The sequence below is a fragment of the Lepidochelys kempii genome, chromosome 8 (assembly GCF_965140285.1).
Source record: "Lepidochelys kempii isolate rLepKem1 chromosome 8, rLepKem1.hap1, whole genome shotgun sequence".
NCBI classification, from domain to species: domain Eukaryota; kingdom Metazoa; phylum Chordata; order Testudines; family Cheloniidae; genus Lepidochelys; species Lepidochelys kempii.
In genome coordinates, this window is record NC_136387.1 from 79,207,442 (window position 1) to 79,221,906 (window position 14,465).

At 44.2% G+C, this 14,465-nt stretch overlaps 1 protein-coding gene across 1 annotated transcript in view; it reads right to left on the reverse strand.

Annotated features, from left to right (window-relative positions):
- Nucleotides 1-2,240: 2,240 nt before the first annotated feature.
- SPATA1 (spermatogenesis associated 1) overlaps nucleotides 2,241-14,465 on the reverse strand; it is a 37,203-nt gene continuing 24,978 nt past the window's right edge. Inside the window, exons 11-14 of the mRNA XM_073357224.1 lie at nucleotides 13,599-13,724; nucleotides 6,920-7,098; nucleotides 4,463-4,561; nucleotides 2,241-2,517 (exon numbers count right to left, since the gene is read on the reverse strand). Of these exons, the coding sequence (XP_073213325.1) occupies nucleotides 2,413-2,517; nucleotides 4,463-4,561; nucleotides 6,920-7,098; nucleotides 13,599-13,724 (509 nt within the window). The 3' untranslated portion in view covers nucleotides 2,241-2,412. The remainder of the gene's footprint in view (nucleotides 2,518-4,462; nucleotides 4,562-6,919; nucleotides 7,099-13,598; nucleotides 13,725-14,465) is intronic.

Here is a 14,465-nt window from a genome sequence, read left to right on the forward strand (position 1 = left end):
AGGTGTGTGGTTGACTGGTCAATTTGTAACTCTGAGGTTCTACTGTACTTTCTCTACTAGTTGAAAAGTGCTTAACATAGTGTCAGTCATAAAACCTTTAAAAGCTGTTTTATAACTGTTAGAGAAGTGCAAATGGACACTGCTGGGGGTGTATAAAACTTTACTGTTGAACACAGTATAGCTTAAACAGGTTTGTGTGGACTGCTTGCTGCAGAATTGTATTAGGAAAATGCACAAAGTAAGCATTGGTAGAGTGCTGAAAACTAAGAAGTAAATTGGATGTTTGGTATGCATGTCCATCTAACTGCTTTTAGACTTCATCTGAGGGACTGAGGAATATTAAGCCAGCATCCAGCAAATAAATAACTTCTATAAATGCTAGATTGAGGATTTTTTCTGTAAAAGAAGAAATCATTACAGAACTGGATTGAATCTACTATTTAATACGTAACCATTTCCCTCTTTTTCCTCTTAATATGTTGTCATTTATTCTTGTAGATTATTATAGGGTGTGATCACATTGAGAGAGACTTTTTGGACTACAGGGGCTAGGAAACTCTGGGTGGAGGTGACTTGGTTTACTTCAGTGTGTACCATCAGGGAGGAGACACCTTGCATTTGTGTAAAACTTTCCTCCCTGAAGAAGGTGCATGCAAGGAGCATGAGTTAGCTGTTAATTTGGGCGTGGATATTCATTTAGCTGTCCTCTCTGCCATGGAGATGATCACATATTGTAGCCACTCACCCTTTGGCCCTGCCTCAAAACCCTGTGAAACCTGACTCCTATGAAGGGATTTCAGCAGTATCTGAGAATGGGGAATCTCTATGGGGCTGAGAAAAGACAATGCTTTGGGGAACTGTCTCAGTCCAGTCCACTCCCCTCCCAACATTTTGAGCCACATTCCCATGAAGTGCTTCTGGGGAAAAGGGATGCTGCTGCAGAGCCATAACTCTAAACTTCCAGCCCTCAGGGGGTCACAGATTGGATCTGGATTCCTTATACTAAACAAAAGGGACTAGATGTAAAACAAAAGGGACTAGATCACCTTCTACCTGTGGTATCTCTTTTCATCTGCTGCTGTGTATTTCATTTGCTAATTTTTGTTAAAACTTTAAAAATTAAACACTTGAATCTGTTTCATCAACTAGAATTTTAATTGAACTATTTATAATTTCAAGTTTTCTGTATCACAGCAGTGACTGGAACCCAAAGTCCAGTCCTCTGCTCTTATTTATTAAATACCGTTAGTGTTTTCCATGCTGAATAAACAGAAAAGACAGTCCCTTCCTTCTAGAGTTTGAAATCTAAATTGGTCCTAGACAATACAGTTCAGATTCATAGGATTTAGGTTCCAATCTTGAAGTGGAACAGGGGTTGGTTCATTTGTTGGGAAAGCTTTATAGAAGGATTTAAAGAGGGATTACATTGGAGACAGAGAGGTTGTATAGCTCACAAGATTTAGAGTTCCTCCTTTTGAAAGTGTTGCAAGAACTTTCACATCCTATTACTGACATCCTGTCTGTTTCTGTCACTTGCAATAATTTAGTATAGCCTTGTCAGTTTTGTGGCCGCTTCACATTAACCTCTTGCAGCGTCCTGCTTTGCTAGATATAATACCCTTTGGAACTGAGGAAGCAAGCAGGAGAGAATGGAAAAAGTTAACATGGAGGGGGTACTATTTCCCTTCCAGAGATCTGATACTCCATACAGGAACATGCCTGTTGCCTCCACTCTGAACTTGGTTAATAAATACTGTATGCTCTACATTTTCTTTCATATAAGTCTGACCGTGATCATATTCACAACCTCATGGCTAGGACAAGGGCACTTGATTGTCAGTGCAGCTACACGTAAGAGAGGGAAAAGAAACTACAAGACTGCTATGATTACAATGCTTGAATTTCAAAGCACAATGAGTAGATATCTGAAATCAGATTTCTGCTGCCCCAGTCCTGTAAAAATTGCCGACTGTATTTTGTGGGTTAAACTGATTGAGCTATATGTACTTCAAAAGACCAAATATACATTTTTATTCACAACTATGGGTATACTAGTTCAAATTACAATTCCATGTTGATCTTCATTGTATAAAATAAACATAATTCACTATTTGAAAAAAATTAATGCCATTTCTTTACATTTTATTAGCTTATAGTCAAAAATAAACACGCTAATTGGTTAAACTGCATATTTTTATAAGTATAAGTGAATTACAACTAAGTTACAATTATTAGCTTGAGATATTTTAGGGCATTTTAAATAAATGATATACCTCTATTTTAACATATACAATTATCCTATCTTACATATTGAGAAGTCTGTACAATAAAAGCATAGGAACATAAAACCAACTACTGATATGTTGAGCTTCGATACAAATATATCACACAATCCCAAGTAATGTGATCCTTCTAAAATATTGGTGTTTCAGACTGGAGTATTAAAGATGACTGAATTTTCTTCTGTGCCAGCTCTGCTCTCAATGCTCGTAAATCAGAGGCTGCCTGCTTTCTCATCTGCAAAAGAACTAGAGATTATTTAAGGAAGATTTTGAAGTTGAAGATTTAACTTTTATGTGGGTCAGATGGATATAGAATGTGCCTTTCATCTCCAGGACGCTTTGATTCTATCCAGTTCTAGTCCTGCTTTTCTGCATGTTTCCTTTGTTGTGTCGTCTTTAAAAGTCAAATCCTGAAATCCTTACTCGGCAAATTCCGATCGCCATCAGTAAGGGTTTGCCTGACTAAGACACTCAGGACTGCTTTGTATAACTGACAATATTTCTCTTCTAGAAATAAGTTTTCTAGTCGTTTCCATTTTGCTAGCAATGGACAGAATTGTCTCCCACACTGCAAATGATAAGGCAAAGGGACAAATTCTTATTTTAGTTGCAACAGTACAATCCACATTGATTTCAGTGTCATACTCTGAACTCACTTCTCTATAACTAAAATTAAAATCTGGCTCCAAGCTCGTGTGAAAAGATGTGTATTGTACTGCAGTTGTCTAGACCAGACCTGGTCTGTGAATAAAATGACCTTGTCAGACAAACGCTCATGGGTTTTCATTCTGTTCTTTATCTTCAGGTTAGACCATCTGATTTCCATTATACTAATTTTTTCCATTTCTTTATAAATGTTTGCTAGCCCCCTTATCTCATCTCTGTTGTTGCCTGCTCCATTATACCCTTTGAGGATGTCAATACCTTGTTACCCTGTGGATGTTTAAAACTGTGAATTTACTCCTGTCAGTCTCTCATAGATGTGACTCTACATCAAGGATATATCTCCAACAGCTATAATTAGATGTTTTTCTTCCACTTTCTGAAGCTGGTGTCTTACAAACAAGGCTGGATAATGAATTACTGTCCTAGAGCTGTGTTTGAGCTTGTTTTCCCAAATACTCAACTTTTGTTCCACTTCATTTGCTGTCAGGATACAATGTGAGGCAGTAATAACTTTCTCAGGTCCCTTTTTTACTTTGCCCTTCCAAAATGCCCTCAATGTCATTGATTTAGATTTGAAAATACTTTATGGGATGCTTATTCCACCTCTGCATCCTCTTTCTTTCATTAGCGAGCAATGGACATCAGTGTTTTTTTTTATTTATAGATTTTTCTATTGTGCTTATCTAAGTCTGCTGGTTCTTTACAACTCTTAGGCTGGTGTAGCCTTCCATATCACGCTACTCATCTTTTCATCAGACATTTCTGAAAGGCTCTACGAGGATGTGTCAATCTCAGAGTCTCCAAACTATGGCCTATATTGTCTACTATGTCAGCTTTCTCCTACAGAGAGATGGGTAGTGAGCGATGGGGCGGGGGTGGAGCATTAGGGAGGGGTGGGGGTACAGGCAGGGGAAGGGGTGGGGCAGGGGTGCTTGGTTTTTGGGGCTTAGAAAGTTGATAACCCTAGTGCTGGAGAGAGCAGGATTCCATGGCAATGATTTGCTCTTTACTGCTGGAGCAGAGCGGCATGCTCCGCTGTCAGAACTTCCCAGAGCTTTGAAAGGGGAGCGGTTGCATGCCAAGGCAGCTGAGTTCAAAACAGTGAGCAGAGCGGTCACGGTGGACATTGTGGGATACTGGGGGAGGTCAGTTATGGTGACATAACAGACAGCAGTGTCTACACTGATGCTTTGTCGTTTTAACTTTGCCGCAAAAAGCTCTATGCCTCTTGTCGAGGGGGTTTTATTTTGTTGGCACAGCAGTAGAGTTTTGCTGACAAAACTGTGCAGTGTAGACAAGGCTTTAGTTTATGCAGTTCATGGAAAATGGAAACACTATGAATGCTGCTTATTACTACATGATGTGGAGTAAGGCAGGATGGTCATTTAACATAATATCTCCTCAAATACTGCCTAACTTTTAAAAATTTCAAATATTTTATGGCTCTAGATTTTATAGCGAAGAAAATCTCTATTTGTTTAATTTCCAGGTTGGCTAGAATAAATGCAGATTACCTTAATTTCGATTATGAGTTTCATTTTTGTATTATCCAGCTTTCTCTTCAGTTGATCAATTTCGTGCTGCACTGTTGTAATCTGGATGATTGTGGTGTTCTATGGGGAATAAACAAAAAGCTTTTATGCAGCTCTGCTATATTATATATTTTTTCTACCGCTGCAGTTATTGACCATAATTCCCCCCCTCCCCGGGACAGTAATCCTCTAAACTCTTCTTCCAAGCCTCCTTCCATTTTTGACTTCCTGCCCTCAAATGTCCTGTATTGTAGCAGTCTTCTCTCAAAAGGAGGGAAGCTCCCTCCAAGAGCCAGGCCCTGCTTGCCTTCAGATGAGCAGGGGGCACCCACAATTTTCCCAATCCCTGTTACTTTGGGCGATGTATAGTAGCACATTATTCTGCTACTGGTCTTCACGACTGGACTCTGTCTATGATTTAAAAAAATATGAATGTCTCAATCTCACCCATAGAATGCCATTACTTTGTCTCAGTCAGGACATTGAGGGCAACCTGCTATAGTCTTGAATAGTGTGGATTAAACAGAACACCACCTCTACAATGGCAGTGTCATTTTTCAAAAATTAAATGGCTTAGTTTTCAAAAGTATGGGCCAGATCCTTAGCTGCTGTAAATCAGCATTACTTCCTTGAAGTGAATGAAGCTGAAGGGGATGTGTGTGTTAGTCTAGGCCTTTGAAAACCTCTTTATATCCTAGCAGCTATATCTGCATTACATGCCACCGGAGGTGGTGTGCAGTGTACATGGCACAGTGAAAAACAGGTTGGTCCACACTGCAGTATGTAGCTACATGTGTTAACGAAAGGCTCCAGCAGAGAGTAGGCAGTGGAGAAAACCTTCAGCAGCTCTCCACCGCTGGAGCCTTTCACTGTGGCAAAGAAAGAGTCCGGCAGGGCGTTACTGGAGTCTTCCCTGGGGTGGGGGAAGGGCTCCAGCAGCAGGGAGCTGGTAGAGCCTTTGCCTGAGCCCTGGTGGCTGCCCCCTGCCAGAGCCTTTCAACACTGCTGGAGTCTTTCAACCTGCCCGAGCCTTTCCCTGCTGCCAGAGTCTCTTCCTGTGGTGAGGAAAAGCTCCTGCAGTGGGCAAGCAACAGGACACTACACTACTGAAACTAGCAGTGTAGATGTGGAGGCAGAGCTAGGGCGAGTAGAGAGCCATTAGGGTATGTGTGCAGGGACATAGGCACATTGTTCAAGCATGCCTTTACTTGTCTGAGCTGTGCCTCACCATCTACACTGCTACTGGCAGCTGTGCTATGGGCTTACGCATATAGGTACACTACGCACCAATGAAAGAAGGGTGCAGTGTAGACATCCCCTTAAAGTGAGGTTGAAGTAACAGAAGTAACTGACAGCACATGCTTCTGTAATACTGGCAGGGCAGACAGAGAGCCACGTGCTGGTCCATGAACATTAGTATGCTTAATAACAATTACACTTACAGCTTTCAGATGTGAACATAAAAACATCCACAAATACTTTGCCACGGTAGGTTTTCTGTTATTTTGCCTACTCTAGTTTCAGATTAACTATCAAAGGGGCTTCCACTACTTCTCTTGACAAATTATTCCACTATTTAGGAGATTTCACTGTCAGGAAGCTTTTCCTCAGTCTATCTGACCAGTTTAGTTTACTCTTCCCTTAACTCTCACCAATTCCTTCTGCTAATGTGGGTTTCAGAGCTACCCACAATTTTCAAAGTGCAAGTGCACCAAAGGCATTTAGACCGAGATTACTATTTCCCTACTTCTTCAACAGAGTAAGTTCATGCAGAAAGATTGCATACTTCCTAAAGGATATTTGTGCCCAGTGTGCACCCAGAGCTATGGCTGTGCTATTGTACAAAAGCATTTGGAACATCTTTACACCAGCATGCAAACCGTGATACATAGAATTCATTCATGAAAAATCTGTTACGTTAAAAATATACTAGTTTATACAAAACTAAACAAGTTGTTACCATATGGAAAAGAAGTAAACTGTGTTCTTCCATGCACACTCATGCATTCATCCAGCATTCATGGAAGAGGGGGGTATACTACTTCCATGAAACACTCTGGGCAAACAAAGAGTAATTTATAAGATCAGCAGGGATGGTCCACACTTGGCCTATGCAAACAGAATGGCTTATACTATGCAAATGGACTAATGCTCCTATTCTTGGTAAATGGTTTTCTAAACTAATTAAGCTTTTTTTAGATATAAAATCCCTAAAACAAACCTGGTCAATGGTGTACACTGATTAAATTAGATGGGCTATGCTCACCTCTGAAGGACATACGACTGTTTTACAGATAATGTCATTCAGAAAGAATTAGTAAAATTTGGAATCTCTGGATTATGGTGGTAAATTTGTTGTTACAATTTATACTCTATAACAGAAGCCAAATTTCATGGAAAGAGAGAAAGGAATTGACAAATATGAACAAAAGATATTACCTTGGCGTTTGCAATGTGTGTTAAATTGTTTGGTCGTTTCCTGATATCTCTGGCTTCCAGCTGCAACAGTAACTTTTGGTAGTAAAGCTCTAAATCTTGTCGCAGTTTATTTAAAATGTCCTCCAATGAAGTGGTAGCTTTCTTAGTTTCAAAGTATTTCTTTTTCCATGCATCACGGGCTATACAGGACAACAATCGCTCTGTTTGTTCTTCATCAGGTTAATATACAGTACATTAATAATAATAATTAATAATGACCAGCACACAGTCCTTCTGTAGTGTGCTTCAACTTCAGTGCTTTATACATGTATGAAAAATGTAAGATTTTTTTTTAAAAAATCAATGAATGTTTAGCCAAACTCAACCTTACACTAACTATTCAGTCAAACCAGCATTAGCTGGACCCCAGCCAACTAAAATTAAAGGCTAGATCTGTTCTCTGAAGCTGCAGCAGGAACGCTGTAGGACCAGAGTTTCAGTCCTGTGGAGCTTTGCAGTGCTGCATGACTAAGATGTACAAAAGAGCGCCAAGTTTGCTAATTCTGCAGGTCCAGCGCTAAAGAGAAGCCCAATGAGGAGCATGTGTTATGCAGAGCTGGGGAACTCCACAGGTCCAGAGTTGCTGAGCAGAATTCAGAGGTGGATGTAGCCTCCTGCCTCAGTGGGTGCAATATACTGATGCCAAGGGGGGGCACTAACCGTCCACAGCAGCACTCTTTGCCCCAGTCGTGCAACCCTAATCCCAGCCAGGTGCAAAGGGGAGGCAGGGGGGAGGATGGAATTGGCTGGAGAACAAGCCCGACCCTACACTATCCCTGCTGCAGCAGCAGCTCCTGTCCCAGCAGATCATGTGAGCAGACATTCTTCTTTTAATGATGAATAGTCCGTAAAGGATTCAGTCAATCACATATCTTTCACAAATCAGATCACCCAGCCATAGACTTGTTGGTGATGGAGACAAACAAGAAATGCCATACCTTTTATTCCAGAAGGGAGTCTGAGTCCAGGATCTCTTTTGGACACTTTTCCTCAGCTCATCTCCTGGGCTAACTTAAGGGCTAACTTATATCTATCCACTGATCCCTCCAATTCTGAGGACAGTGTGGAAGCTCAGACAAGATGGTGACATATAGATATGGCTAGCAGCCTCTTGGTGCAGGTAGTTATAGTTCTCAGACCTGTTAACACTCTCAGTATAATCTCCAATAACATTACCCCTGGATCTGGATATAATCTCCCAAGACATTCCAGCCAGACCCACTTTCTCTGTACCTTACAAGCGTAGATGCTGGCTGCCTGACTAATACAGAGAAATCATGTTCCAAAGCTGTCCAGATCATCTTGATTCACAGCAGAAAGGCCTTGACAAAGCTCACTTACGCCAAATGGAAAAGATTCACCCTTTGAGCAGAACAACATCAACTCTCTCATTCAGTCCCATGATTTAAAATTATCTATGTGGATTAAAGTGATCTGAATACACTATTAAAAGAGTACACTATCTCCACTTATCACAGTATATTGTCACATCCTACAGTGTCAAAGAATTAATACATCTATTCTCTCCTATATAGGGGCCACCTCCCTCCTGAGATTGCAGTGTGGCTTCAGCTGGATTGATGGGAACTGCCATTTGAACCATTAGCATCATGTTCTTTATACTACCTTTCTGTGAAAAGAGCTTTCTTAGTGGCAATTACCCTGGCATGTAGAGTAGGAGACCCGCAAGCAGTCATGGCAGGGCCATCATACACTAGTTTTGATAAGGATACGGTCTCCCTTAAACCCCAGCCAAAATTTGTTTCTAATGTAGTTTCAGATTTTCATGTAAACCGGACTGCTGTATTCACATGCCTGTTTTCTCCCTAAAACCCCTTTGGAATGATAACAGAAGAGCCTTTACTCCCCGGCCATAGCACAGCTTTTCTTTTTAGTTAAGGAGAACTCTGCCCGTCAGACGCACAGCTAGAGTATTTGTAGCATTTGCTGAAAGAATGAGCAGCTAGGCCATTTCTTTCCAGCAATTAGCTAAATGAAGCTCAGACTATTTTATATTATGCTATCAGTTAACTAAGTTAGGACCTCATGCTCAAATTAAGGCTCATTCCTCAAGGACTCACGTAGCGGTGCGGGGGGGAGGGGAGGGGCGGTGAGGGCTCTGGCTGGGGGGGGGTGCAGGCTCTGGGGTGGGGCAGGGCATGAGGAGTTTGGGGTGCAGGCAGGCTGCCCTGGGGCTGGGGCCAGAGAGGAGGACCCCCCCCCAGCCCTCTTCCCGCCAGCAGCAGTGAGCTCTGGGGGATTCCCCCCTCCCCCAAGCACACACACACACCCTGCACCACTGCACGTGCTCCTAGAGCCCCTCTCAGGTCCAGGAAGCCCCCTCGTCTCCCCTGTGGTGCTGCCATCACATGCGCGCCTCCTCCCCTCCTGCTGTGCCTCACTGCAGGTGAGGGCTGGAGCTGCCCCTTGCCCACCGTGGGGCAGGAGCGGTGACTGCGGGCGGGGGGAGCCCCCTGCTGGAAAAGGGAAGGGTCCGAGGCGGAAGGGCAAGGTAAGGGCAGCCTGCCCTGCCACTAATGAACGGGGGGCACTAGGACCCTGCGGTGGAAGTTGATGCCCAGAGCCAGCAGCACGGAGTGGAGCTGCAGGGGAGAGGCAGGGATGCTTCGGGGGCTGGGGGAGGTGCATGGGGGCACCAAGTGGGGGCCAAGGGACACTCGGGGGAGGTGCATTGGGGCTGGGGGAGAGGCCTGGCCCCAAACATTGGTGGAGCCGGGCTCCCAGGCACCACAGGGCCATACAACTTGCCACTCCTGTGTGCTACATATAGACAATCCCTCAAAAAAGTAACTCTGGTTCTATGAGAGATGTTGTCTATGTGTTCCATGACCTCCCCTTACTTCGCCAGTACTCTGGGAGCCTGTAACACCTGGATTCTACAGTGGCAACAGATCTGAGAGGTAGTTCTTCCCTGTCCACCCTTTTATGCCCCGTGAAGGTGTGTGTGTCCGGGCACCTAGGGGGCAGGCACAAGCCAAAAACACTGTTGGGCAAGAGAGTCCAATCCCGCACGCACAGAGCACATGCAACTCATGGACTGCTAGATTCACAAAGGCGTGTAAGTGTGGCAGTGGTCAGCATCAACCCCCTTCCCCCCGCCACACACACCCCTTTTAGGTGCCTAGAAAATCACTGGGATTCACAAAGCCTGAGTGAGGCACCTACGCGCCTATACAATGAGTGGGGCTAGATAGGGACCTTAGAATGGGATTAACAAAACCCAACATGCTAGGTGGCTCCCTGCCTAAGCTAACCAATGAGAGCTACCAAGATGTGGGACATGGCCAAAGCCCCACTTCTCTCAGAGAGTTTCACATCTAAGTCCAGACTTCAGTGAAGCACTTCCATCTGCTTGGCATTCTTGAGTGCAACCCCCCCATTGGCATTAGATTACCTGGCTTATGGGAGACACCCCCTTGAAGTTCACCTGCACTGAAAGAAGGGATTTGAATAGGGAATCTACTACTTGTTGGAGAAGGTGGCCTAAACATTGGGCTAGAGACTATACCGATGTGAGGGTTTTCTCAGCTTCTCCTGTTGAAACATTCCACTGTGGAAAAATAATGAAAGCGGCATTGGACCAGTGAGAAAGAAAGTATGACACTGACGCTTGTGGCCGGTGCATTTATCAAGGAGATGGGAAACCCAAAAATCCAGTTCCCCTGCTTCAATGAAACGGAGGGAGCCCCCCCCCCCCAACACACACCCCAAAATGTCCTATGCCCCACCTGAGAAGTAGCAGACGTGTTCAAATCCCTTCTTTTCCTCAGGTAGAAGGGGTACTTGGAGTGGGGGGTCTCCCCCAACCCCGGTGAATACCCTAACTGTAGGGCAAAAAGCTATGTGGGAGGGTGTTCCTCCTTCCCCAGCCGGTTTGTTTGAACTGGCCAGTGGGAGCTGCAATCTGCCGAACCTGCGGATGTGGCAGGTAAACAAACCGGCGCGGCCCGCCAGAGGCTTTCCCTGAACAAGTGGTGTCCCAAGTTTGGGAAACACCGTGCTAGGATATTAATCCTGGGAGGTGAATGGCTGTCAGGGTAATCTGATGTCGGCTGCACCAGTTCCATTCGCTAACAGCTTCCTGGCATAACGGAAATGATATGCTTCCTCCTTGTCTGTTTACGTAAAACATCGCCAAGCTGTTTGTCTTGCCTGTATTGTTTTACCATGGATTAGAGACTGGAATGTCATATACAGTAAACAAATTTCTCTGGGTTCTAAGATATTTATGTGAAGATGAGACTTGTCTCTTGACCAGGGGTGGGCAAACTTTTGGGCCTGAGGGCCACATTGGGTTTCCAAAATTGTATGGAGGGCCGGTTAGGGAAGGCTGTGCCTCCCCAAACAGCCAGGCTTGGCCTTGTCCCCGACCGCTATCTGACCCCACCCTGCTTCTCGCCCCCTGACGGCCTCCCCAGCACTCCTACGCCATCCATCCCCCTGTTCCCTCATGGCCCCCTTGGGACTCCTGCCCGATCCACGTCCCCTGACTGCCCCAGACCCCCTGCCCCTGACTTCCCCCCATCGCCCCATCCATCCCCCCCTCTCCTTCCTGACCGCCCTCCTGGGACTCCTGCCCCCATTCAACCCCCGTTTCCCACCCTCTGACCGCCCCGCCCCCATCCACACCCCTGGCCCCTGACCACCCCCACAAGTGCCCCGGCCCTCTATCCAACCCCCCCGCTCCCTTACCGCGCTGCCTGGAGCACCAGTAGCTGGCGGCACTACAGCTGCACTGCTATGCAGCTCCAAGCACCGGCTCAGGCCAGGGCTCTGCAGCTGCGCTGCCCCAGGAGCTCGCAGCTCCTGCCCCCTCCGCCCCCGCCCAGAGCACTGTGCCAGCCTTGCCGTGAGCTGAGGCTGCACGGGAGGGGGAAGAGTGGGGGAGGGGCCACTGAGCTCAGGGGTCGGGTCGGAGGGTCCCGCGGACTGGATGTGGCTCATGGGCCATAGTTTGCCCACCTCTGCTCTTGACCATAGTCCCTGTGTCTTATGTTGATTCAAGTACACTCCCAATCTGAGGTTGGAAGCATTCATTACTACCATTACTGTGTATAGAGGAGAAGAAAACTGAGCACTTCTGCATACTTGAATAGGATCCTTCCACCGATCTCATGATAATAGGACCTCCTGAGGTATCTGCATGGCCATATCTATGTGGTGTTTGCTTGATAGGTAGCTGGACTTCAACCAGTCTTGAATACAACAACGCATGAGGAGTGACAAACATGCACAATGCATGTAATATAGCATTCTTAGACATTCCTGTACTGCTGTCTGAGGATTGCTGTGTAACTGACTCATAAGCTCTGCCACAACTTCACAGTTGATGGGCAGTAAGTATGCTGTTGCACACCTACAAATTCTGTCTTTTGGAAAGGTACTACAGGTGACTTCTTGCTTACCCTGAGCCTTGACGTGGCAAAGAATGCAAGGATGTAATGGATGTTTGTCTGAGACCTGCTAAGGAGAAGTTCCTTAAATGAGCCAGTCTTTGAGGTAAGGTAAACATGAATACTCTGTAATCTTAAAAATGCCTACCACAAGGCACTTGGTGAAAACTCCTGGGGCTGTTGATAAATGGAATGGCAGGACTCTACTGGAAACGTGAAGTCCCGAGTATGAAAAACCAACCAAACCTGCAGAGGCCTGTTGTCTCTATGATAGGGGGAAACCAGCCCAACAGGAGTTGAAGTTTTCAGTTGTCCACTGAGACTTTTGTATAATGTAGGTTGCACTATATCAATAATTACTGTATATTGATATTTCTCCATAGATCAGTTAGGTATCTGTGATATTTAACCATTCTGGGCAGTGACACTCATCATATGGCTGTAGAGATGCATGCGACTCTGTAAGGTACCCTGTGTGGTTCTCACAGAATCCATAGATTTGTCCAGAGCTCTTTTCATTCTGCCTGACACCTATGAAATGGAGCATTACTACATTGCTTGTTTTCCCCTAATGTACTTACCATATTTTTGTTTTGAGAATTAATTTATCATTTAAACAATTGAAAGGGAAAAGAATTAAGATGTTTTATATGTACAAGCACAAAAGAAGGCATGGGCCATGCCAAAGAGGCAGATCTGGTTTTCAGATAAGCTCATGTTCTGTATGCATTTTGTTTCTATAGGCTTTATCTGTTATTATAGAAAAATAAGGTTTGTCACCAGTTATTTCATGGAATAAAATAGAGGGGTATCTGGGTGCCGCTAATAACTGTATGGGTTGTAGCAGACAAGTTTTCTGTCATGCCCTCATATATCACTCCTAAAAACAGCACTTTGGAATGCTTAACTCATGAGCTTGGCACTATGATGTGGTTTACGGATGCCTTCTGAATACTGTACTTCTACAGATAACATAACGGTGCTATGGTTCATAATATCTAGGGACATAGATATTTATAGGAGTACCACTGAGCATCAATGGGAGCAGACATTTTAGTCCTCGACCTCTCTACCATACTTAGTCACACAAATGAGCCTTTTGAGCGGTATTTTTTTCCAGCTGCTATCTCTGTAATTAAGCATATACTATAACACTACATAGACACAGGCAGATAAAAAGTTTCACATTTACTTTCACACAGTTATGATACAATTGAAAAACATACCATGATATCTCCTCAGCTTATTTTGTTCAAGCAAACCTTTGACTTTTTTAACCAGTTCCTCTCTAGTTCTTTCCATGTGCCTTCTTTCTGCCTTCATTTGTTTCAGTTGTTCAACCATCTTGCTTTCTAAAGAAATTACAACCTACACTTAGTAAAGTTCTGGATGCTAAAAGAGGGAAAGGCCAGCCATAGTTATGTCTCAGTGAGTGCATGTATCATAAAGCATGCCCAACTTTTTCAGTTTGTCTCCTTGCAGGAACATAGAGTAGGGATTCCCACAGTCCAATAAACTATCTCTAACACTGGCCTCTACTTAATGCTTCACACAAGGGTTATATATATATTTATAAATGCATAAATGAATTAGAACTAATGTCCATATTAAATACATATACATCACTAAAACTATATTTAAAAGGGAAGGCATGAGAAACACATTACATGTGCTGAAAACTGTTGCCAGATACTCAAGAGGGCTATTTCCTGCTGAAAGCATTTTGCTAAATATACTGCAACAAAATGGTTAGTTAGTACTAGAAGCTAGATTCAGAAAGGGGATTTAGGCACCAAACTTCCTTTTTAGGCACCTAAGTCCAACACTTAGATGCCAGGGGCATTTGCAGAACCCCTGCTCAGCTGCCACCTAATCCTATAGATGCCTAAGTTTCCACTGTTAGAATCCCCTAAGTGTCTTGGGGCATGTGCTAAGCCTGAGCTCCAGGGAGATTCATGGACTAGGCATTCGCCCATCTATCTCAGCTGGCAGATGTGATCTGGTACATAGCGCCGACTCCAGGGGTGCTCCAGGGCTAACTAATACTTTGCACTTATAAATTCACCTTTTAAAATAAACATTCACATCTTGAA